General features: G+C 32.3%; 2 protein-coding genes and 1 non-coding gene across 3 annotated transcripts; 2 read left to right on the top strand and 1 right to left on the bottom strand.

Annotated features, from left to right (window-relative positions):
• Positions 1-3142: 3142 nt before the first annotated feature.
• On the top strand, positions 3143-9643 carry LOC126264306 (dynein axonemal heavy chain 7-like). Its single transcript, XM_049961637.1, has 2 exons — positions 3143-4325; positions 4425-9643. The coding sequence occupies exons 1-2, from the start codon at positions 3143-3145 to the stop codon at positions 9641-9643; spliced, it is 6402 nt and encodes a 2133-aa protein (XP_049817594.1).
• A 7038-nt stretch (positions 9644-16681) lies between these two features.
• LOC109600735 (uncharacterized) lies at positions 16682-22411 on the bottom strand. The gene is made up of 4 exons (XM_020016915.2): positions 22253-22411; positions 20460-20696; positions 19736-19828; positions 16682-17030 (listed from the first exon to the last, which is right to left on the bottom strand). Exons 1-4 carry the CDS (start codon positions 22338-22340, stop codon positions 16717-16719), a joined length of 732 nt encoding a protein of 243 aa, XP_019872474.2. The 5' UTR covers positions 22341-22411; the 3' UTR covers positions 16682-16716.
• On the top strand, positions 18185-18266 carry Trnal-aag (transfer RNA leucine (anticodon AAG)). Its single transcript has one exon. It is a non-coding gene; the product is annotated as a tRNA-Leu (tRNA).
• Positions 22412-24327: the final 1916 nt, after the last annotated feature.

The raw sequence follows: 24327 nt of genomic DNA, 5'->3' as shown, positions 1-24327 counted from the left end.
ATTACAAAGAACTAATACAAACCCAAAAAGATTATAGAAAAAAATTAAGGCAAGCTCAGGATGACAATCTTCCAGTCCGCTTTAAGGGAACAGTAGATGATCCCGACATCCTAAACTGGCCAGCCCCATTAAAACTGTGCGTAAAAGCTATAAAAATGATTGAAGATTTTAAACCGTCTTTAAGAATCATGAAAATCATGTGCAATAAATCATTGAGGAAACGCCATTGGATTGCAATGTCGGAAATCGCCAGTTTCGATATGACCCCAAACGCTGGAACCACTATGAGAAAAATTATGAAATACGATCTGGACGCAAATCTGGACAAGTACGAGATCATAAGCAATGGAGCCATGAAAGAACAACTCTTAAGCCAAAATCTTGATGAGTTGAATGAGCAATGGGAAAAGATTTCTATACAAACAACAGAAGTGAATGGGAAAACTATATTTGTACAATTACCAGAAATAGCTGAAATTGTAGACGACCATCTGATAAAGGTATCAAATATGAAGAGTTCTGTTTTCGTTCAACCTTTTGAGAAGCAAGTGGAGGAGTTCCATGTTTATTTACTAAACATAAATCATTTCTTAAGCATCTGGACCGTTTTTCAGGCAGAGTGGATGAAGTTAGCCCCAATTTTTGAGATAGAAACCATCAGTTTCAATTTAAAGACGGAAAACGAATTGTTTCAGCATTTAGATGAAGTCTTTGAAAAATATGTCAACCTTGTTAAGAAAAATCCGGTTGTATTACATTTAATTTGCAAAACAAACGTAACTCGTGATGTTGAAACTTGCCTTGGCACCCTTGAAGTAATAAACAAAGGTGTGACCAAATATTTGGAGAACATTAGAAGTTATTTTCCTCGATTTTATTTCTTACCTGACGAAGGTTTGATTCGAATTTTATCACAGTCTAAATATCCAAAACAAATAGAACATTGCTTAAGGAAACTGTTCAGATCCATCTATGAATTAAATATAAACGAAGATGATTGTATTTTAGCAATGATCAGTAAGGACAAAGAAACTGTACCGTTTCACACAGCTGTTGACATCAAAGAAGCAAATGGTGATGTTGAAAAATGGCTTAAAGAGACGGAAAATCAAATGGTTGTTACTTTAAAAAGTATGCTCATAGAGTGTAGAAAGTATTGTAAGAAGGACACTTTCATGCAACTTTTTCAAAGATGGCCACAGCAAATTATGGAACTCCACTTACAAATTTTGTTTACGGAAGCTGTCGATAATGCTTTAAGTAGTAGGAGCAAAATCCGATTAAGGTTGTTACTGAAAAAGACTGAAAGCGGCTTTAAAGAAAAATTAGAGCTATTGAACCACGGAGAATTAACAAATTTTGAGCGTGATAAAGTTCACAACATGTTAATAACAGACATGAACAGCAAGTCGATTATAAAATTGCTGTTAGAAAATAATGTAACAGACTTGGACAATTTTAACTGGGAAGTACAATTGAAATATTACCATCAAAGTGAACGGTGCTTCGTTCGGACGCTAAAGTGCACAATAAATTATTTATTTGAGTATCAGGGCAATTTAAACCAAATTATTATAACACCATTAACAGATCGATGTTTCAGATCCCTAATTAATTCAAATTGCTTACACCTCAACGCTTTAATGCAAGGTTCCGCTGAAACAGGCAAAATTGAAACTGTAAAAAGTTTGTCTAAAGCTTTCGCTGTATTGATTATAACCTTTAATTGTTCCGAATGTCTTAATTATCAAACGATTCAGAGATTCCTAAAAGGTTCCGCCATCTGTGGGAGTTGGCTTTGTATTAAAAAAGTTAACTTGGTTCAAAGCGAAGTTTTATCGATAATTTATCAGGACCTTTTGGCCATACTTACGTCGATTAAAAATAAACTGCATAAAGCCAGTTTCGAGGGTGAACTCATAAATGTGAGTCCCACGTGCTTTGTATGCATGACAGTTGACATCAACAAATCAACGAGGAATTTTCCTGAAAACTTCAAACTATTATTTAGATATGTTACGATGACTACGCCTGATCTGAAAATTATTACGGAAGTGGGATTGTATTCCCGTGGTTTCTTGCAAGCTTCCAAACTGTCGAAGAAGATTAATACGTCGTTTAAAATTCTAAAGGACTTTCTTAAAACGGAGAACTCTCAAAACTTCGGTCTTGAGTCTATAAAATTATTACTAAGAGTATGTGGAGAATTTAAAGTAAAACATCCACAACATGACGAAACAGGCATTGTTGCAAATTCAATTAAACAACTAATTCATTCCAGATTAACGGACAAAGAAATTATCATGTTTAACAGCATATTATCGGATATGTTTCCGGGAACTACTCCATTATCCGAGGGAAACGCACACGTGAAAAGTACTGTTGAAAATTACTGTAAAGAGTTTAAACTCATTCCAAATGATTTACTATGCCTGAAAACTTCTGAACTGCATGCGAGCTTACAAATAAAACATGGCGTTGTCATTACCGGCGATACTTCAGCAGGAAAAACCACAATTCTCAAAATATGTTCAAGATTATACGACAACTTGTCTTTAAATATTATAAATCCAAAGACATTTAATTACCAACAATTATTCGGAACATTCGATCCAATATCACGAATTTGGACTGACGGATTGGTTACGAAACTGTTGACGGAATGTCTTCAGGACAGTAACACAAGATGGATTTGTTTCGACGGTAACATTGACTCATCTTGGATTGACAACATAAATAATCTGTTGGAAACTGAAAAGGTCTATTACTTGTCGTCTGGAGAAAAGCTTTTGCTGGACGAACGTCTCTCCATCTTGTTCGAAGTGAAAGACTTGAGGACCGCATCGCCTTCCACTGTAAGGTCTCTAACTAATTTAATTTATGTGCTTCATACGTTTTTAATTTATAGATTTCTCATTGTGGTATTGTCTACGTGGACCCATCAACAATATCGTGGAAATACATACTGGAGTCGTTCATGTCAACTTGTAAAAGTGATTGTGTACAAACCTACAAGCAATACATAAGTGAACTGTTGGAGTGGATCATACCAGCATCATTGGAGTTTCTCCGAAAACACTGTTCGCAGCTTTGTTACCCCGGATTTTTAAATCAAGTGAAGACAACTTTGCTTCTTACAGAAATGATCTTGGATGAAGCATACTCTCACGATGAAGACACGAAAAATATATACTCTTGGATCCAAGCCACGCTAATACAAAGTGGTGTTTGGGGATTGGCAGGCATTTTAAATACTGATTCGAGACACAAATTTGATGAGTTTTATAAACTTTTATGGAAAGGACAGAATAAACATCACCCCTATCCGAAATGTTTAGAGAAACTTGACATTAGCATACCACAGGAAGGGATTTTGTTCGATTTTAATTACATTTACAAGCAAAGGGGTAATTGGAAATTGTGGATCGACATTTTAAAAACACAAAAGATATCTGAGTCTGAATACATGATGGACTTTACGGTGCCAACGGTTGAAACGATGAGATACAAACAAATCATTAACTTGCACATTAAGAACAAGCACAACGTTTTAATTATTGGACCACCAGCTACAGGGAAAACGTTAATGATTGAAGACGTGCTAATAAATGACGTAGATAGAAATGCCTACGATATATCGAGAATAGCTTGCAGCATCAGTATTTCCCCCAGTCAGATGCAAAACTTAATTTTATCTAAACTTACCAGGCGAAAATACGGAGTGTACACTCCTTCAGACAACAAGAAATGCTTAATTTTTCTAGAAGACATAAGCTCAACAAGCATAGATAATTTTAACATAAACTGTACGGTAGAGCTACTTAGGCAGTACTTTGATCATAACGCTTGGTACGACTTGGCCACCTTCAACCCCATTACCATAGAACATGTTAATTTTATAACCAAGGCACATTTGCCTGGTGGTTACAGACAAAAGTTGTCCTCCAGATTCCTCAGGCATTTCTGTGTTTACTCCATCAATAATTTTTCATGTGATACAATAACAAAAATCTATTTTACTACTCTGCAACATTGTTGGAAAAAATCCGGATTTCCCAGTGACACTGCAAATATGGCGACACAGTTAACGCAGTCGACTTTATATATCTACAGGCAAATCCAGAATCATTTCCAACCCAACATAAATCAGTGTCATTATGTGTTCAATTTGAGGGACTTCACCAGAGTTATTAAATCATGTTTGTTTTTAAGGAAAGATACCTACGACAGCAACAAGAAAATTTACATGAAAATTTGGACACATGAAATACTAAGAACTTTTGGTGACAGAATGAACACTCAAGAAGACCACGATTGGTTGTTTGGTAACATAAAACACTGTTTTCAAGAATACTTTGAAGAAAACATTAATGAAATATTTGAAAACTTACTTGAAAATGAAGAAATCACGATACAAAATTTAGAAAATCTCATATTTGGATTCAATGGAGAGGTGGATAATCAAGGTGTTCAAAGATACGAAGAACAAACCAATATAACCACTCTTCTGGAAACCGTCAATACGTCGTTGATGGAGTTCAATAAATCTAATAGAGTAAAACTGAATATAACAGTCTTCAAAGACTCGATACTGAGACTTGTTAAATTGTCCAGAATTCTTAAATCATCACCAGGAAATGCCTTATTAATTGGTATTAGTGGTTCTGGTAGAAGAAGTCTTACAAAACTGGCTTCTTACATAAACAACATCAAATTCATGCAACCCAACATTACAATGAACTACTCAGGGAAAGACTGGAATGATCAAATCAAGTCAATTTTGAAAGAATCTGGAGGATTTGGGAATCAAGTTGTATTTCTTTTGAGAGAACAAGACATTTTACATGACCTGTTTCTAGAAAACATTAATTTCTTACTTAAAGGAAGCGAAATTCCTATTCTGTATAATCCTAATGAAAGACAGGAAATTTTAGAACTCGTCAGATTGGATGCTCAAGGCGGCAACAGAAACGTTGACATAAGTTCCTCGTCAGTTTTTCTATTTTTTCACAAACGTTGCTTACTTAATTTACATTTGTTCATCTGCTTAAATTCTAGTGATTCAAAATTGAGCAAACGTTTAAGCATGTACCCGTATTTAACCAATTCGAACGTGATCTGGTGGAATGATTGGCCTGATCAATATTTTGAAGATGTAGCAAAAGTGTTCATTAAAGATGTCAATGTGTCCGACGAACTGAAAACTATTTTACCGAAAGTTTTCGTTAATTTCCACAGATATATTCAAATAAAGACTCGGGTACCTTTAAAATATCATCGAAGGATCCATATTACCACCTCCCATTATGCTCACATGGTAAATTTATTTGTAAAACTAATACATAAAAAACAACAGAGCCTATCAGAGACAAAACATAACTACACTTTGGGTTTGAATAAATTATCCTACGCAGCAAACCAAATCTTGGACATGCAAAAGTCTTTAGCTGAATACCAACCACAGTTGGAGGAAATGACTCAGAAAGCTGCCGAAATGACCAAACAAATCGCCCTGGAAACCATAGAAGTCGAAAAAGCTTCAGCCTTGGTAAGAACTGATGAAAAAGTTGCCCATCAGCAGGCGGAAGTCGCACAAATCCTCAAGTCCGAATGTGAAGCCGAATTGGCACAGGCAATTCCTATATTGGAAGACGCCATATCCGCCCTTAATACTCTAAAGCCTTCCGACATCACCTTGGTAAAGTCTATGAAAAATCCTCCAGACGCCATTAAGTTAGTTATGGCTGCTGTCTGCGTTATAAAGGACGTGAAACCTGATAGAATACCCGATCCTTCAACGGGCAGGAAAACTCTCGATTACTGGGGACCAAGTAAACGAATCCTGGGAGACATGAATTTTCTGCAAACGTTAAAAGAATTCGACAAAGATAACATAAAACCTGAAATCATGGTTAAAATTCGTAAAGATTATCTACCTCACAAAGACTTTAAGCCACACGTTGTGGCAAAGGCTTCGAGTGCAGCTGAAGGTTTGTGTAAATGGATTATTGCAATGGACATGTATGATAAGGTGGCCAAAGAGGTGGCTCCAAAGAAAGAAAAACTAGAAAAGGCTGAAAGGGAATACTCCGAAACTATGAGAGTGTTAAACGAAAAGAAGGACGAAGTTGCCAGAATTGAAGAGAAGTTGGCGTCCCTCAATGAACTGCTGTTGGAGGCAAGACAAAAGCAACAAACCTTACAAAAAGAAGTGGATGTGTGCAAAGAGAAGTTGAGAAAGGCCCAAAAATTGATTGGAGGGTTGAGTGGGGAAAAGATTAGATGGATGGAAATTTCAGAGAAACTGCAGTATCATTATGATTGTCTTACTGGCGACATTTTGTTATCTTCTGCTCACATTTCTTATCTGGCAGGTTTTGTGAAGTGTGAAAGAAATGATATTATTAATAATTGGTATGAGGTGATTAAGGAACGAGATGTGCCAATTTCTAACAAGTACTCTTTTGAAAAAGTAATTGGTTCAGATAGGGATATTGGAACTGCACAAATGCAAGGTCTTCCAAACGATTCGATTTTTGTTGAAAATTATTTAATATTAAAGAACACTATGTTTTATCCTTTATTTATTGACCCACAGTACTCAGCTAAAAACTGGGTTAACAACAAGGAAAAAAACAATAATTGTATCAGAACTCGTCTAACCGAGAATTATCTTGAAAAAATAATAACAGCAATTGAACTAGGTAGACCGGTATTAATTTATAATGTGGGAGATGACATACCACTTAACCTAATGTCATTTCTCGAAAAGCAAATGATAGTGAACGGTGAAGTTTTTTATTTCATTAATGAACGGGAAATTAAGGTGCATAAAAATTTCAGGTTTTACATGTTTACCAACAAACACAACCCACATTATCCACCTGTAATATGGAATAGATTGACCATAATTAATTTTTACATTACAAAAACAGCTCTAACTGAGATGCTCTTAAATATAATAATCGAAATAGAAAAACCCGAATTTAAAAAACTCAAAGCTGATCTGAGCAAACAATTACGAAAAAACGAAGCTGAAATTAAACAACTAGAAGAAAAAATTCTGTACACTTTAACTGAATCAGAAACAGATATTTTGGAAGATGAATCTTCAATAGTCATACTGCAAGAATCAAAGGATATGGCTAAAAAAATTAGATTAAAGCAAGAGGATACCAAGCAACTGCAAAGGCCAATTCTTGAATTTAAAAAAGAATACGTTGATGTAGCTGAACATGCATGTTCTATTTATTATTGCATTAAAGATTTGTTTCAAGTGCATTATTTGTATCAGTTTTCTTTGGAATGGTTTGTTGACGTATATTTTCATTCAATCATAAATGCCAGCACGTCCAGATTAATAGAAGAAAGACGGAGAAGTTTAAAATTAACCTTCACCTATAGTTTATATCTGAAGACTGCTGAAAGTATGTATAATAAAGATCGATTATTACTGGCATTTTTAATAGCTTCTAATATTCTTATTAACGAGAAGAAAGTGAGTCGGGATGAGTACTGGTATTTTCTTTCTGGCGAATGTAACTTCGAATTACAAGAAGAAAATCCACTTCCAACGGAAATTTCTAAGAGCAAATGGAGTGGACTTTGCCACTTATATATTTTACCATGTTTTCAGGGATTCAGAGAGGACCTCATTGAAAACATTGCATTTTGGAACGACTTTTTAACATGCAACGACCCATTTTCTGTCCCATTGCCCGGTGAATGGAACGACAGATTAAATTCTTTCCAGAAACTGATATTAATAAAACTGTTAAGGCCTGAGAAACTGTATAACAGTTTGCCGAAGTTTGTTGAAAAAGAAATTGGCGATAAGTTTACAGAACCTATAGAAATGAACATTAATGCAATTTATAATAAATCCTACAACCTTCAACCAATAATTTTCATTGTGACTGGCGGTGAGAATCCTTTGAAGGAGTTGGAGAAGCTGGTGTATCGAAAGCAATACAAGAACAAGTTTTTCACGATTTCCTTAGGTCCGGACTGTTGCGAGAAAGCGACCAACATGATGGAGGCCGCAAAACTTCAGGGCTCGTGGATTTTCCTGCAGAACTGTCAATTCTCCAGAAATTTCCTCTTCGACTTGGAATCAAACATTGAGGGCACGGATTTTCAAAGCACGCACGAGAATTTTCGACTGTGGCTAAGCGTAGAACCTTTCCCTGAAATACCGGAAACCCTATTACAGAACTCAATAAAAATTATAAATGAGCCACCACAAAGTTTGCGACAGAAACTTATAAAATTGTACAAAGAGGATCCAATAATTGATGAAAGTTTTTATCGTGGTTGTCCCGGAAAACATGCCTTATTCGCACGCCTGCTTTACGGTTTAGCGTTCTTTCATTCGAAAATCCAACAGAGACAAAAAATATATTCGCTGGATGCGCCGTATTTATTCAGTGATAAAGACTTTCTGGTATCGGTTAGGCAGTTACAATCTATAATAAACGAGCCGAATTTTACGTTCAAAAAGTTAATTTATATCATAGGAACGTGCAATTATGGCGGCTATGTTGGTAGTAATTACGGTAAAAAGCTTGTTAAAGTTCTGCTGAAAGAATGCGTGAACAAAGACGCAGTTAAAAACACCACGTTTACTTTTAACAATGTATTGAATTATGGCCTTCCAAACAAAAATGATCATCAGGATTTTATGCATTACATTGAAAAACTTCCGGCGAATGATATGCCAGAGATTTTTGGACTCAATCCAAACACCGATGTACGAAAAGGTTTACAGTATAAAACCGAATTTTTTGCGTCGCTGCTAAACGCCTCACGACTAAATCAAAGGAATACGATTCACAATAACGAGACGTTAATTTTATGTATTGTTTCTGAAGTGCTTTGTTTACTCCCGGATTGTTTACAAATCAACAACCAACACGTCGAAGATTTTAAATATTTCGTTGTGTGTAAAGAAATAAAGCAATACAACTTGATCATCAAAACTGTTAGAAGATGTATGGAGGAGGTGCGAGACGTTTTAGAAGGTCATACCACAATTAACTGCAGGATTCAAACTGTCATGGAGAGGCTATTAAATGATGAAATGCCTGATGAGTGGTTAGTTGTAACGAAACACGTCTATCATAAGCTTTCTCATTTTCTTAAACACTTTTCAAACAATCTTAATTATATTAAAAGACTTTCTGAAGGTACAATTCAGGAGTATGAAGTGGCAGCACACTTTTATCCTAAGGCATTGTTATGGGCTTTAAAAGTAAATTATTCGAAGAAGTACAATGTTGATTTGGAAAAAATCGTCCTGGAGAATAATGTTTTAAAAGTCAACAACATGGAGGATTGTCTGAAAACATCTAGTTTGTATTTGGCAAATGCATCTTGGAATTTTGAACTGAATCAGTTGGAAGAGAATTTGTACAATAAAGTTTACACGGTAATGCCTCCCATAGTTTTTAAACCAATTTTAGAAGAAGAAGTCACCAGTGACAAAAAGTATAAATGTCAGGTTTACCATAGTGACCAGAAAAAAGAGAGAATATTCGAAAAAGACTGCATTTATATTATGTCGGTGTTTTTGAACACTGGAATTGATCCAGCTCATTGGATGAAGCGTGGCGTAGTTTTGTATTGTAATGTTGATATGGAGTAGAACGTATTCAGGAGAATGAGATGACAGAACTTTAAGGCATTGTTGTGGGCTTTAAAATTAAATTATTCGAAGGAGCACAATGTTCATCTAGAAAAAATCATCCTAGAAAAGGTGAACAATATGGAGGATTGTATATTTAGTTTATATTTGTCAAATGCATCTTGGAATTTTGAGCTACATGGAAGAGAATTTGTCCAATACAGTTACACAGTAATGTCTCCCATTTAGTTTTTGAACCAATTTTAGAAAAAGAAGTGTCCAGTAACAAGAAGTACAAATGTCAGATTTACCTCAGTGGCCACAAAAAAGAAGATATTCGAAGAAATCTGCAATGATATTATGACGGTGTTTATGAGCACTGAAATTGATCCAATCCATTGGATGAATCATGGCTTAGTTTTGTATTGTAATTTTGATAAGAAATATAAAATATTTACAATTTATTAAACATTTTTAAAAAAATTATGAAGTTTTATTGGCTCAAATAATGTATGTATCCCTTATACAAATACAAGAAATATTCGTGATAAAAATGCGATAGTAGATGCGTCACCGGAGTGTAAATCATCCAATATTGAAACTCTTTATAGGAATTTCACTCCGACATGGAATTGTATTTTTTTGTTGATAGATGTAGAAACCCCGATTTAATAATATGGGATGGAAGATTGATTTTCATTCTAATTTTCGGATATGCTCAGGTGTTGATAGATTCCCAATCTGATTCCAATTCCGACATGAATATTCATAATTTTTATTGAAATTGGATAATTTAAAAACAAAGTCGAAATTTATAATCCTTTTAAAATCACATCTGGTCACTTTACCCAAACAACTTCAACGAAAACCCCGCTAGGTTTAATATTCGAATGCCGCCGTTTACTTTATGTAAATATTAATTTAAATTCTGAATTAATTGTAAAGAGTTGGTTTTATATTTAAATTTTAATAAAGTCATTTGGATAATTAAGGTCCATGGCTGTTGGTTGCATGATCCGCTGCTGGTTCGCCCTGGTGGCTGCACTCTGTGGCTCAAATATTAATTCTCTTTCCATTTTTTTTTAATTCATGTGCTACATTCAAATAAATAAAATATTTTTATGCTATGTTACAAAGTAATCATTTCCCTTTTACAATGGATTTTCATTCAATTCTATAATGTACTTTTGGTTTAATTCTTTTTTATAGTATAGAAATAAGGAATTTGTTCCTTTGTGTAATGTTCAGAACAATATGAGCTGAAATCTACTCACATAATCTCTATGGCATATAAGACAAACGAGTGATACAATACTTTTATGTAAAAATAATATTTATCCTCCATTTGATTCAAGTAAGCATGTGTTTAAAAATACATTTTACGTCGACAAAGTGATTGTTTCTTTATGTTTAATAAATATTTATGTCTGCATTGACATTGAGGAAACCTCAAGGGACGGAGCAAGTTTGAAAACGCTTCAGTATACTGTAGATGACAGTAAGTGGCATGTGTTATCTAAAGTCAGCAGGAGCTGAGCCCCAATCTGAATACAGATCGTCACCACAATGCTTTTGACTTTGTACCATACAAATATATCCGATTAACTATTAAACTTTACCAAAATTAGCATTAAACCGTTTAACAACAAACTTACGAAAACGATCACGCCCTATTTAAACGCGAAAAAGAAAAAAAAAAAATCAGTGGAAGCGTAACATAATCTGAATTCAGATTGTGGCATTGCGTGTATACGATTTTCGGATAGCACACGTCTCGGGCGCATCATCTTAGATGTGTGGAGCCTTCAAAGTGTGCGACTTTTCTAGTACACCTTTGGGAAGACACCGAGAATTTATATACACGCTCCCGCCCAGTCTATTACATCCTGGAATACCACAACTCCGCCAACTAGGGCCGCTCCACTTCTCCACTCCACCAAACGAACAGGACCGTCCTTAAACTTATTCAGCTTGTCCTAGTTTCTTTTTTAATCGGACGCTGTTATTTGTTCGGCCAGTTTAAAACTTTAAGAAGTTGATGTGCTCACTTTAATGAGTGGCGGACAAAATATAATCGAATTGTATTAAACAATCCGGTTACTGAAGTTATTGCCTCAAATAGTATCATGAAAATTGGGTTATTGCACTTATTAACAATTTACTTCCGCCAGTTCATTTATAAACTTGACAATCAATAGTTTATAAGCATTTTTTGCCCAAACTCAAACAGGGAAACTTTTATTTGTAATTTGCTTGCCAGTTATATGAGTTTCGCTTCGAATTTGACTGTAAAGGGAATAAAACGGTTTTAATCATAGTGTGTCTGGCGTAAATTTTATGCTATGCGTTATTTTCATCACACGAAAAGATGTAAAACATTTTACTATGGGTTTTACTGAACATCAAAATCATGTCTTTATTTGTAACACCGTTAAAGTAACTAAATAACTTTTTTTGTGCTCACAGTATGTTAATGTATAAAAATAAAACCTTCTTTTCGCGTTCCAATTTTAACAAATATTTGTGGAAGTGTCAGAATAAAATATCAGCCATAAAAGCCGCAAATAAATTATATGAAGGAATAAACTTGTAAAACTATAAAAATATGGAATTATGATGGAAGCTGTGGAATTATAAAGTTTTGATATTTTGCAATCAAACAATAGTACAAAAAACACCGGGTGTTTCAAAAATAAGGTAAAATAGAGAAAATACTGAAAATGTTAACGTACAGTAGGAGCCATAATTAGAGCAACTTATTAAAATATATTAAAAATGTGAGTAGTACTACTTAAAGTGGATGCTTATTACTATTTTTTTGTTATTATTGTGTCTACCACGCAACTGTTCAATTTAATTTTATTCTTTAAAAAATTGATTACATCTATATTTTTCAATGAGCAAAATTTTTTTTACGTTACGGTATTTCATTGCTCTCTATTAATTTAAATCGATTCTTTGTTAACAGTCTTTTGCTTATTATAAAAAAAGAAAAAAAAAACATAAATGGAATATGAAAGTTTTTTCTTAAAATAAACCCATGAATCGCACCGTTAAATTTTTTATCTTACATTTGGAACAGGATATCATTTACTTTTGTAAAAATTTGGCGCCATCTAGAAGACAATAGCAGCATCACAGAAAAATAAAAATTATAATAGCATCATCTACCGATGAACGGCCTTAATACAAGTATCGGGTAACCAGTAACAATTATAAAAAAGTTGTGGGGTATCGATGATTGGTGTCAGTTGACCAATTAATTAGGTTTGTGTTATTGACATCGGTATTAGAACATGATATCAACTAATTAAATTAATCTGCAAGAGGTCAATAGCACGTTATGCATATCTGTATCGGATTGAATAAATTGTTTACTCTCCATTACCCCCTTCCCTCTGCAAATTGCGCATATATCACAAAGTCCTTAGCACACAAATTTGAAATCAATACTAGGAGAGGAAAAAATGATTTTGGTGTATCATCATTAGATGGATATAAAAAAAGCGATTTCGAAAATGTAGGGCACAATAATAAGAACAAAAGTTAGCCACCGTGTTCATTAGTAGAAACACAGAAAACAATTAAATTAAATAAATAATTTAGAATTGGTGGGTGTGGATTTAAGTCGGCAAGCGTTAAACATTTTGCTAACTGCTTAATCGTTATTGCTGTGTTTTACCACAATTACCCTATTCATTGGCCGCCCCAGTTATTCCCCACTCGCAATGCTATATCAAACAAATTACTCTTAATAGTTAGCTCAATTAATTTTTCACGCAATATAAGTGTCAAAGCTATTTAACCAAACGATAGAGACAAACTAACACGAATAAAAATTGTAATGACCAACGATCGAAGTAATTGAAGCAAATCAAAGGAATAAAAAGTTACAATCACGACTAGAAATAATTTCGCGTATAATCAGAACGTTCAAACATGAATGAGTACCTGCAAATTGGACGATCAGTAAACTTGTCGGTTCATTTGATTCCATCTTAATTAATTTGATGTTTAGAGTGCGTTGATCTATTAATGTAACGTTCAATAATTTCTGATGAGCCAACTAATAGTTTCGTGAAATTTATTGGTGTGTATTGGTTAAACTGTGCATTAAATAATTGCTTCACTAAGGTGCAAGATGCAATTAACGCTCATGTAATTATAAAATAGTTACTGTGAGGTCTCTCATAACCGGACACTTATGGTTCCGCCGGTTTTGTCTGTTTATTAAAGGCGTCCGTCCGTACCAAAGAACTTTACAAATTTATTTCGTTTTGACGACATTCTCTGTAAATAATTTTAATTTCGATGGTACTAAATTAGGTTCTGATAATTCATGAGCAATTCCGTTATACAGAATTTGATTAACAACAAAAAATAATTCTGTTGATATGGATATTTTTCTTTTTTTTTTTTCAAACGCGAACAATTTTATTAAAATTCAACTAATTTTTTACTGGATTTTTTTGATAAACCTATTGAATTAATTGGATTAATTCTACAATTTGTTTTATTTGAATTAACTGAATTAACTGTGTTTATTTTGATCTAGCTGGATGAATTGGATTATTTGGACTTACTGAATTAATTAATAAGTTCGATCAGTCAATTGAGCTTATTTATTCAATTTATTATACATATTGAACCAATTGGATATAGTGGACTAACTCGATGAATTGATTTAGTTAAAGACTAGGATTAATTGGACTACCTGTTTCAATTGAATTAACAAAATCAACAAAAAAAAATCTTTTAACTTATAAAATTCAATATTTTTATGGCATAAATTGGTTCATCCAGTTTTTTCTTAAAACGAGTAGAATTTTATAATTTTTTTAATATAAATATAATAGGTCACTCTTTTACTGTAATATGACAATAATTGGTCAAAAACTTTTCATTTTTTTATATATTTCAATTATTAATTAAACCTAGATTTATTCGACTTATAGGTTTAATTGTGGACTGATACTCGTATGTTTAATTAGGTTTATAGGAAAATAAATAGAATGGGTTACTCTTTTATGTCCCAATAATTAAAAATTATTTTGCATTTTTGTTGATAAATTGAATTATTTGGTCCTATTAAATTAATTGTACATATTGGGCATAGATGAATTGGACTCAGTAATCTTATAGGTCTATTTAGACTTATAGGACTGATTATATAACTTTGACTTGTTTTAACAAATTGTATTTATTTGTTATATTGATAGAATTTGTTGTACATATTGGAGTAATTGAATATATAATACATTTAATTTATTGGATTGATTGAATTTCTGTGAGTAATTGGTAAATGTGATTAATTAGAGTAATTAGATTTATAGGAGTTATTAAATGTATTTATTTTAATAAATATATAATAGATTTTTATGCGCAAATTTATTTAAGTTTTTTGCATCTCAACAAAATCATTGTGGAAATTTAATAGTGGAATATTTTACCTTTTTATTCGAATTTAACCAACTATTCATAATCATGGCAACATGAAAAATGTTCAATTGTAAATTAATGATGAACAATCGACCCCATAAATAATACATCTCAAATAACAAATGACTACGAATGTAAAATATGCAAATAAGCGTAATATATTTAAATATTATTTAAAATTTTAGTAAAACAACAATTAATATTTTAACTGAATTATTTAATATAATAATAGATTAAACTCACTTATTATTATTGAACCATTTAAATAATTATGCCATAAATACGCATAATAAATTACACAGGTCAAAAGTTTTATTAATTATAAAAATCAACAGTGGAAAATAAATTTTATTTGTTATAATTAAATTAAATAAATAATAAATTTTTTAATATTCTAAGTATAAATAAATTATGAGTTAAAGTTTTTATAATTACAAATTGAAAATAAGGGCAATTAAATAATCATTAACCCTTTGTTCCCTATGTTATTAATTTATAGCACATAAACTGTCAAAACCAATAAGCTCAACGTGAAATTAATAATTGTAAGTTGGAAACTTCCGGTTAAATGGATTTATTCCCAAATAATAATTTGAATGGATATACTAGAAATAAAAAAAATCATGACGAATAAAAGTTATAAACAGTAAATTCAATTTATATTATGGAATTTGGTATTAAATGTCTTAAAGAGAAATAAAATTTCTCGTGTTAGGACAAATGAAAATACAATAGAACCGTATTAAAGTTGATAAAATTCTTCAAGAATTAAATTGTATTGTGTAGTATAGTGTTGTTTGGCAACAAGAAACAAACAAGTTGAATTGAAAAGGGAAAAGGGACCGAGACTCAATCAAGCGATCTCAATGACCAGTTTCACCTGACTTTGGAGGGGAAAATGGGAGTTGATGGGGGATGATGGGGTTTCTCTCATTGCCACATATCTTGCTTCTGTTGAAAGGATCATATCTGGAATATGTGACTGGCATGATACTACGCGATTTAGGGCTATTTCTCATGACTAGTCGCCAAAGAATGGGATGAATACCGATCAGAATATGTCTACCACCACAATATTTTATATATAAATTTAACTATACACTTCCTTAAGCATTAAAACAAATGATCATATTGGATATATCTGTCTCCTCCTTTATGTCTCTATATTTTTATGGATTTTACTCACATCAAACGGCTGTAATAAAATCACCTTTATGTTGCAAAAGTTATACTAATATAAAACGGAATCAATTGTTTCATGTATCTGTATTATTGGAAAAGGTATTGGCTGTTCACTTTGATGTTACCGGGAAGTGATGTGTGAATTGTATTCAACAATTATTGGTATCTGTTGCCTAAAACGCTTCGACTCAACACGTTCCATTCATTCGAACTAAATCCCATGCATTCTCCAAATTATGCAACAACATTTAGTAACAAAACTTTACCAAATCAAATAAAAACAGACGAATAATAAATAATAAAGCCTAATTAAAGTGCTCCCTGTGGACGCTTCATCGTTCACCAACCCGAAAATACGTGTTAATCTGTTTACAACTGTTACAACATATTAAACAAAACATTTACAAACGGACCCTATCAAATTTATTACACAAAAACCAAAAACAAAATGCCTGAATAATAAATGTCGATTTTTACAAAGGTTTATTGTGGTACTTTATCTCGGTGACCTCGTCATAAATGTCGGGATTAACCTGCGACTCGGTGGTGGGACCGGGGGTGGGCAGCGTGTCGCCCGGTTTCGTCAGCGCCAAACCGTCCGTACCCATCCTCATGCAATCGAAATGGAGCACCAGCAAAGAGGCGGACTCGATGCGTGTCTCGAAGTCCAAGCACATGTGCAAATTCCGGCCGGGCGTGCGGATGTCGAACAGTTTCGCGCACACGTCCATCGACAGCGGCAAATATGGTATCGGGAGCGGCAGGCAGAGCGGCGGCGGATTTTTCGCTGAAAATATATCAGCATTCACTGTATTTCAGATGCTAAACATAAACATTACATTACACTAGATTACAAATTGACACACTAAATCTAAAAATCAGGTTCAATTTTTTTATTGAATCAACTAACAATGAATTGTTTTTTTTTTTTAATTTTTCAATAAATCCAATATATTCTTTGTAATTGGCCAATTTGGCTAAACAAGCATTCAAATTAAAGATAAATGACCATTTTACAACTAAAACAAGTAGGTAGTACTAGATAATAGTACTTGAATGCACCAGGCACATTTAGAGAGTCCTTTCAAATAATATTTATTGTTTAATTCAAAGATAATAATAATATTATAAATACATCAAATTTAGAAGGAATAAAACTGTAACCTAATTATACTTTTCATTTTCATTAAAAAAACATCAAAACTATAGAAAATTTCAATTAGTTTTTCGTTTATCTCGAAGATATAAAGAAATAAAATAAATATATATTTAAAATGAGTAGATAATACCAGGAAAACCCAACATTTCGAACAAATATCTAAGACCCTCTTCTTCAAATCTTTTACCTTACTTTTAAAACACTTTTTACAAGATGCATTATATACAATATGACCATACAAAGAAATATTTTTTACGCGAAAGTCTGTGAAAAAATAATAAAGAGATCAAATTTGTTCAGATGTCAAATAATAATAATATTTATTTTTAAGACATTAAAGTTGTGGCGTATATTTTTTCAGCATTTAGTTCAAATTCCAGACGAACGTCACTGAAAAAATTGTTGATATAAAATCACCCTGTATCACAAAATGAAACCCAGGAAAAGCTTCCTTAAATATTTTAAATTACTTTTACACATTATATATACAGATTAATACAAAAATGTTAAAATAAAAAAAGAATGTACAAGTACATATATGTACATAAAATTTAAAAGGATCATAAACAGAAATATAGATTTATAGTTTAATTTTTAGTTTAGTAAGTTAAAAAAACTACTAAAAAAATCTAAATTAATTTCCACTTTATCTCGAAGATATAAACCATAAATATTTAAAGTATTTTTAAATCCTAAAAACGTGGGGGTATTTGGGTTATTTATTTTTATTTTACTTAATTATAAATTTTTTTCTACGGCACTGGACTAGTTTTTATCACCAAGGTAGCGTGGCCGAGCGGTCTAAGGCGCTGGTTTAAGGCACCAGTCTCTTCGGAGGCGTGGGTTCGAATCCCACCGCTGCCAACTTTTTTTCCCAGCATAATTATCCAAATTATTAGTTTTCACACATCACATGATAGCAAATTTATATGTGCAAATGTAATAAACTAGAACTATTCGATATTACGCCAATTTTATACAGATCAAAGTAACAATTATATTATTGCTATTAGTTTGGAAATGTTTATCATTACTACTGATGCGTAAAATATGTTAATTACTACCGGAGTTACAAGGTATTAATTATAATGAACTAAATTCAGTCAACAAACCAAAACATGTAAATGTTTACTTTCATAATCTCTCTATTATCCTGTAACGTTTTTGAACAATTTTATTCATTTTTATTGTGTGAGATGTTTAAAAATATTCTGTTGAAAATTTACAGTTAATTGTTTTATAAAAAGCTGTAAGTTAAAATAATTTGGTTATATTCAAATATTACATACGTATGTTAGATTTATATTGGTGGAATAAAATTAATTAACAGTAATTCAAAATTACATAGATTTACGGTCTCACAGTTGCGTGTAATGTCAGAAATATGTTAATTATCTCGACAGTTTCCAGTTGTATATATGAATGGGCAAACTTTAACCAATAAATTTCACCGAACTGTTCAAATATTGATTAACAGTTTTGGAAAAAAATCAAATCCAGAATTGATTTGTCCGTTGTCAAAGTGCATCCTGTATAAATTAGCATGTTACCATGGCGGTATTATTTCTCAATAATATAATCAGCAGTAGATTTAATACAGAAACACCCTATCGCTTACATGTCTAAATCCCAACTGAGCATTGTCAGCTAATCCAATAAACTTCAATTTAGGTAATAACGGTTCGAACTGCACAATACATGAAATGTCACCACTCAATCCTAACAATATTATGAAATTAGGATTATACGAATTCTCGAATATCAAATCCTTTACATCTGTGCAGATATCGTCGGGAATAACGAGCCCTATTTTAAAATTTCTATGCTATTTTATGTGATTTATGATGGGGGGAAATTCTTTTACTTCTTATACAAGGTGTTTCTAAAGTGGTGGTTCAAATTTGGGATAATGAAGAATATTTATTCTAGTATTAATTTAGTTGTAATATTTGAAGTAAGTTAAAGTGATTTTCAAACAATACAGAGTGGATATGATAAGGAACCTTTGATTAGTTTTGAATTGTAGATGTATATTTTAAGAAAATACACACCAAATTTAAACACGATTGCATCAAAGGGTACATAAATATGAGAATAAAACAATTTTTGAAATTTTTATTTAAGTGACAGTATTTCCTTCAGAACAAAACTTGAATATTCATTATTGGACGTGTTCAACCTATTTCCAAATTTAGATCAACTATTTTAAAAACATGTTGTATTTTTAATTAGTTGAAACTGCACATTTCTGTATTAATAATAATAAGTCAGCCGTGATGTGGATTTTATAAATTAAATATTATTTTAGTAATACAAAAACCATGTTACATTACCTGAAAATGTGGAACTAAATACAGAGTTCTCATCCATTAACATATTCATATTAACCGAAAAGTCATCTGGGTCGTATGTGAAGTTCATGCAGCCTAAAAAATGAAATAAAATGGCATTAGAGACGTTTAAATTGCGGGCTTAAAGATAAACGATATTCTAATGTGAATTTAAATCAGTTTGGCGGATATATCCCTTGGAAGTTGGCTTTTCGGAGAAGGATCATAAAAAATATATATCCGAAATGGAATTGGTCCATGATGTGACAACGTACGCGTGTTTTTCTATTCACGTTTCCGGGAATTGATTTATTTTATTAATTAAAAATGAATAAACCATTAGGAGAGTAGAGCAACCAAATAATGTCGTTAAAGTGGTATTAGTTGGTCCATTCAACAGAGGAATACTTTGTGAATTTATATCATCTTAATTTCCTTTCCAACGGTTTTATTTAAATATAATAGTCTTTAATTTTAAGAATAATTGCCCTAATTTAGATAAATTGGGGCAGATAATTTTAAATTATTTGAACGGGAGATATTTTTGGTACGATAATTTTAAAAATTTTATTTTAACGGCATATTTTAAGTCCCCATCATATTAATTAATCCTCTCCGCCTTTTATTTACTTTGTTGCGAAACTTTGTTAATTCTTGAAAGGGGGAAATTACCGACATTCATTCAAGTGCATTAATTAGACGAAGCGAATTGTGTCTTATTATTTACCTTCCCTATTGAAATTGAACTGGTCAAAGTTGAAACCTAGGCAACAACCACACGTGAGAGTTTGACATGTGCATCCGTTACTCCTGAAGCCAACCCTTCTGAGAAGTCCTCTGGTCTTGGTGGATGATTGGTCATTCGAGCCGAACGTGTTCATCAAACTATTCTCAATTGATGTTATACGAAAAGGTAATCGAGATTTTGGATCGTAGTACACTGACATGGAAGATATGTTGGCATCTGTAACTCAAAGTGACATTGTAATTGATTACCAGACGGTTTTGCATCCTATCTGACACTCTATCGGGGTACATCTGGCAAATTTCCTTTTACACCCGATATTACAAATGTGCTTCACAAATAATACATGCATACATTTACTCCTGTCATTCAATTATAAAATATTCACTGCTTCACATTACGGTAAAGCACAATTGTCCACAATCTAATATCATATAATAACATTCCTGCCAAAACAGTTTCAATTTATATGGATTTATTTGTAAATGGATTGAATAATTTTAACTATTATCACATCAAAGTGAGTCAGTCAGTCAGTCAGTCAGTCAGTCAGTCAACAATAAATCGCCAGATGATTTTAATGATTATATTCAACAAAATATAAATAAACATTTTAACAAAAGTCTATTTTGTTTCACGATAAGGCGGACAACAAATCGACACTATTTAAAATCAGACTAATACACATAATTAGTTGAGAGAAACGTCAATAAAATCTTGAAATTTGACTTGATACAAAAAAATTTATAAAATATATTATTAAAACAAAATAGAAAGCAGTAGATCAAGACACTTGAATGCACCAGTTTTAACTCAAAAAATACAATAAAGAAAAAAATTAGTATAGTATAGTCAGATAGACATTTTTTGTCACCTAATATTATAGATATGTAATAGAAAAAAATAAAACAATTGTTAGAAAGAGCTTTCAAATAATATGTTAACAGAGAAATATTAAAATATAATGTAAAAATGTGTTTAAATTACTTTTTCAGATATCTAAAATTATAAATACATAAAGTTTGAACAAGGCTGCACTTTTCAACAGCATTAAAAGGGCCAAATAAATTTTAAAAAAAAAAAGAACGAACATCTTGCCAAAAGTCAATTATGTTCCATCGGGCAAAGACTCCAGTTAAAAAGTTAAAAAGCAAGGCAACAAATCGAAACAATTTAAAATCAAGCCGGTGAAGATAATCGATGAGAGAAAATGGCGATAAGATCTTGAAATTTGACTTCCTGTTGTGCGCCGAGTAACTATGTACTCGCGTATGCATTCTAGGACAATACAAATAGAATTTCAATAGGTATAAATTACACAGTACAATCTGCGACAAATATTTCCTTATTATCTGAATTATAACGCGCCGCATCTGCCGGTAAATTAAGTTTCCTCTCGATTCAACGATAATTTACTGTCGACTGTCTATATTTCAAAGATGTACACAGTAGTGTTAATTAATTTTTCCTTTGAGGATCCACCATTATAATAACAGTTGTTAATTAACTGTTTATTAATATGGCACATATTACGTGGCTCTCGTTTTAGTTTAGTTTCACAGTTGTGTGGGTAATTTTGCAAATTTAATTCAATCCTAATTACACATTGGACTGCAACAAACCAGTGCGTTAATTAATTTCCACCTGCTTTTATTTCATTAACGTATTAATTAAGCACACAAAACAAGTTGACAACATGCAAAAGTTATTTCAGATAAGTGATAAGGAAGTAATGGTGGCGAATCGATGAGACATTTATAAAAAGATAAACTTACTTCGTCTTGCAGCAGCAGGAGCGTCCTCAGCAGAATAATGAAGAACCGAACATAAAGCGCACAGCACACAAAAGAAATAATAACTCATATCGTCCTCGTCCGTTGCAAGTCAATGTATTCATGCACTTCGAACGGAATGAAAGAGTCCGCCGATATAAAATTTAGGGTAAATAATACATTAATACCTAAATGCCCACTATGCCGACATAACAGGCACGGACTTGAAATCAATCAATTATTTATTTAAGTACAACAGACTATTTACAGCTTTTTACTGGCTGTCTGACCGTACATATAACGTCATGAATTCGGTAAAAAGAAGGAGGTTAGTGGACCATACATCAATAAATCTTCATTCGATGTAGAACGTGAGACATTTTTAAGCGCAAAGGATCACCACCAAACTACATTCTTCAAACACATTTAAACCTAATAAAACTTCCCACTACTACCTATTTAATTAATTTACTTTATTCGTTCATCTTGATTTGCATCGTTCCGATATCATATTAAAACACATTTATTCACCGTCCTTATAAAATCTGTTCACCACCATGAATGTGTATGGAATTCTCTCAAAATTATACCACCAACACGAAAAGTTCTCGCCATTCCACGAAACTTTATACAGAATTAAAGTTTAATTCTCGCCCTCGGACTTCCTACTTAGATTGCACACCAAAACAATCAATAGTTTCACTTTACTATATTTTTCTTTTAATCGATTCTCTTTTTATTTATACATAGTGGCGTGATTTAAATAATTTATTGCAAATTAAATCTAACTGTATACGAATTCCAAGTGGCACAAATGCCATCAACCAATTAATAATATTGCACACATTTTTATATGCAATGTTCCACAACCAGACCTGTTTAACAATTGAGGGCTTGAGTGCATAAACGAAGTTGCCAGTTTTTATCATGAAATTATAATGTTTGTGAATAATAAAGTTTATAATGGATATGAATTTGCACCTTCATATTACATGATTTATGATGCTAAAACTTTGTTCAATTATTATAGAAAGAGGGCGGCACATTTTGTTTGCCAAAAGTAGGCAACCAAGTTTTCACATTTTAATAATGTGCTAGAAAGATCACAATAAAGAATTTCAATTAGATTTTGTAACTAAGCAGGTTTAATAAAACGATTCAGACCAATTCCAACATTTTATTAATGTTAAATATATAAATGTAGATACAAAAAGTCTTCGATAAAACTTTACAAAAGTATCCAAACATAAGAAATAAAATAATCTCCATTACTCAGCTTCCACGTTAGACCTGCTAGACCTGATTTTGGCGGCACTCCTGATGTTGGAATCGAAAACAATCTTATTAATGGCTGGTTTCCGGATGAGTTCTCCTTGTTCAGAAATATGTTCCTGGCTCTGTCGTAATATTTATAGCTCCTCGGTGTCAATGTAATTTGACTAATGATGCTGAAACTCTCAATTATAAAAAGAGGGCGGCACTTCTTATTTGTCAACAGTATGCAACCAGGTTTACACACTTTTATTAATGTGATAATTTGACAAAATGTATTAAAAAGTTTTGATTGGTCTTTATAGCCAAGAATATTTAATAAAACGACTCAGAACAATAGCAATATTTTATAAACATTAAATATATATATATATATATATATAATAAACAAGTCGTTACTCAAAGTAAATATTATAAAACATTAAAAACTAGAAAGATCTTTAGTAAAACTTTACTACTACTATTCCCATTACTCAGCTTCCTAACTTACGAGGTTGGACCTGTCAGGTTTGACTTTGGCGGCACTCCTGATGTTCGAATCGAAAACAATCTTATTAATGGCTCGTTTCCGGATAAGTTTCTCCTTGTTCAGCGGTACTTTCCTGGCTCTGTTGCAATAACTGAAGATGTCGTCCTCGGTGTCGATGTAGTTTGATTTATGATACGGAAACATTCTTCAATAATATTGAAAAGAGGGCGATACTTCTTGTTTCCCATCAGTAGGCAACCAAGTTTTCACATTTTATTACTGTAAACAAATTAGATTAGTCTTTATAACTAGGTAGGTTTAATAAAACGATTCGCAA

This window comes from Aethina tumida, chromosome 1 (genome assembly GCF_024364675.1).
Source record: "Aethina tumida isolate Nest 87 chromosome 1, icAetTumi1.1, whole genome shotgun sequence".
In the NCBI taxonomy this organism is placed as follows: Eukaryota; Metazoa; Arthropoda; class Insecta; order Coleoptera; family Nitidulidae; genus Aethina; species Aethina tumida.
Note: the sequence above shows the minus strand (reverse complement) of the source record. Positions and strands in the feature narration are given on the sequence as shown.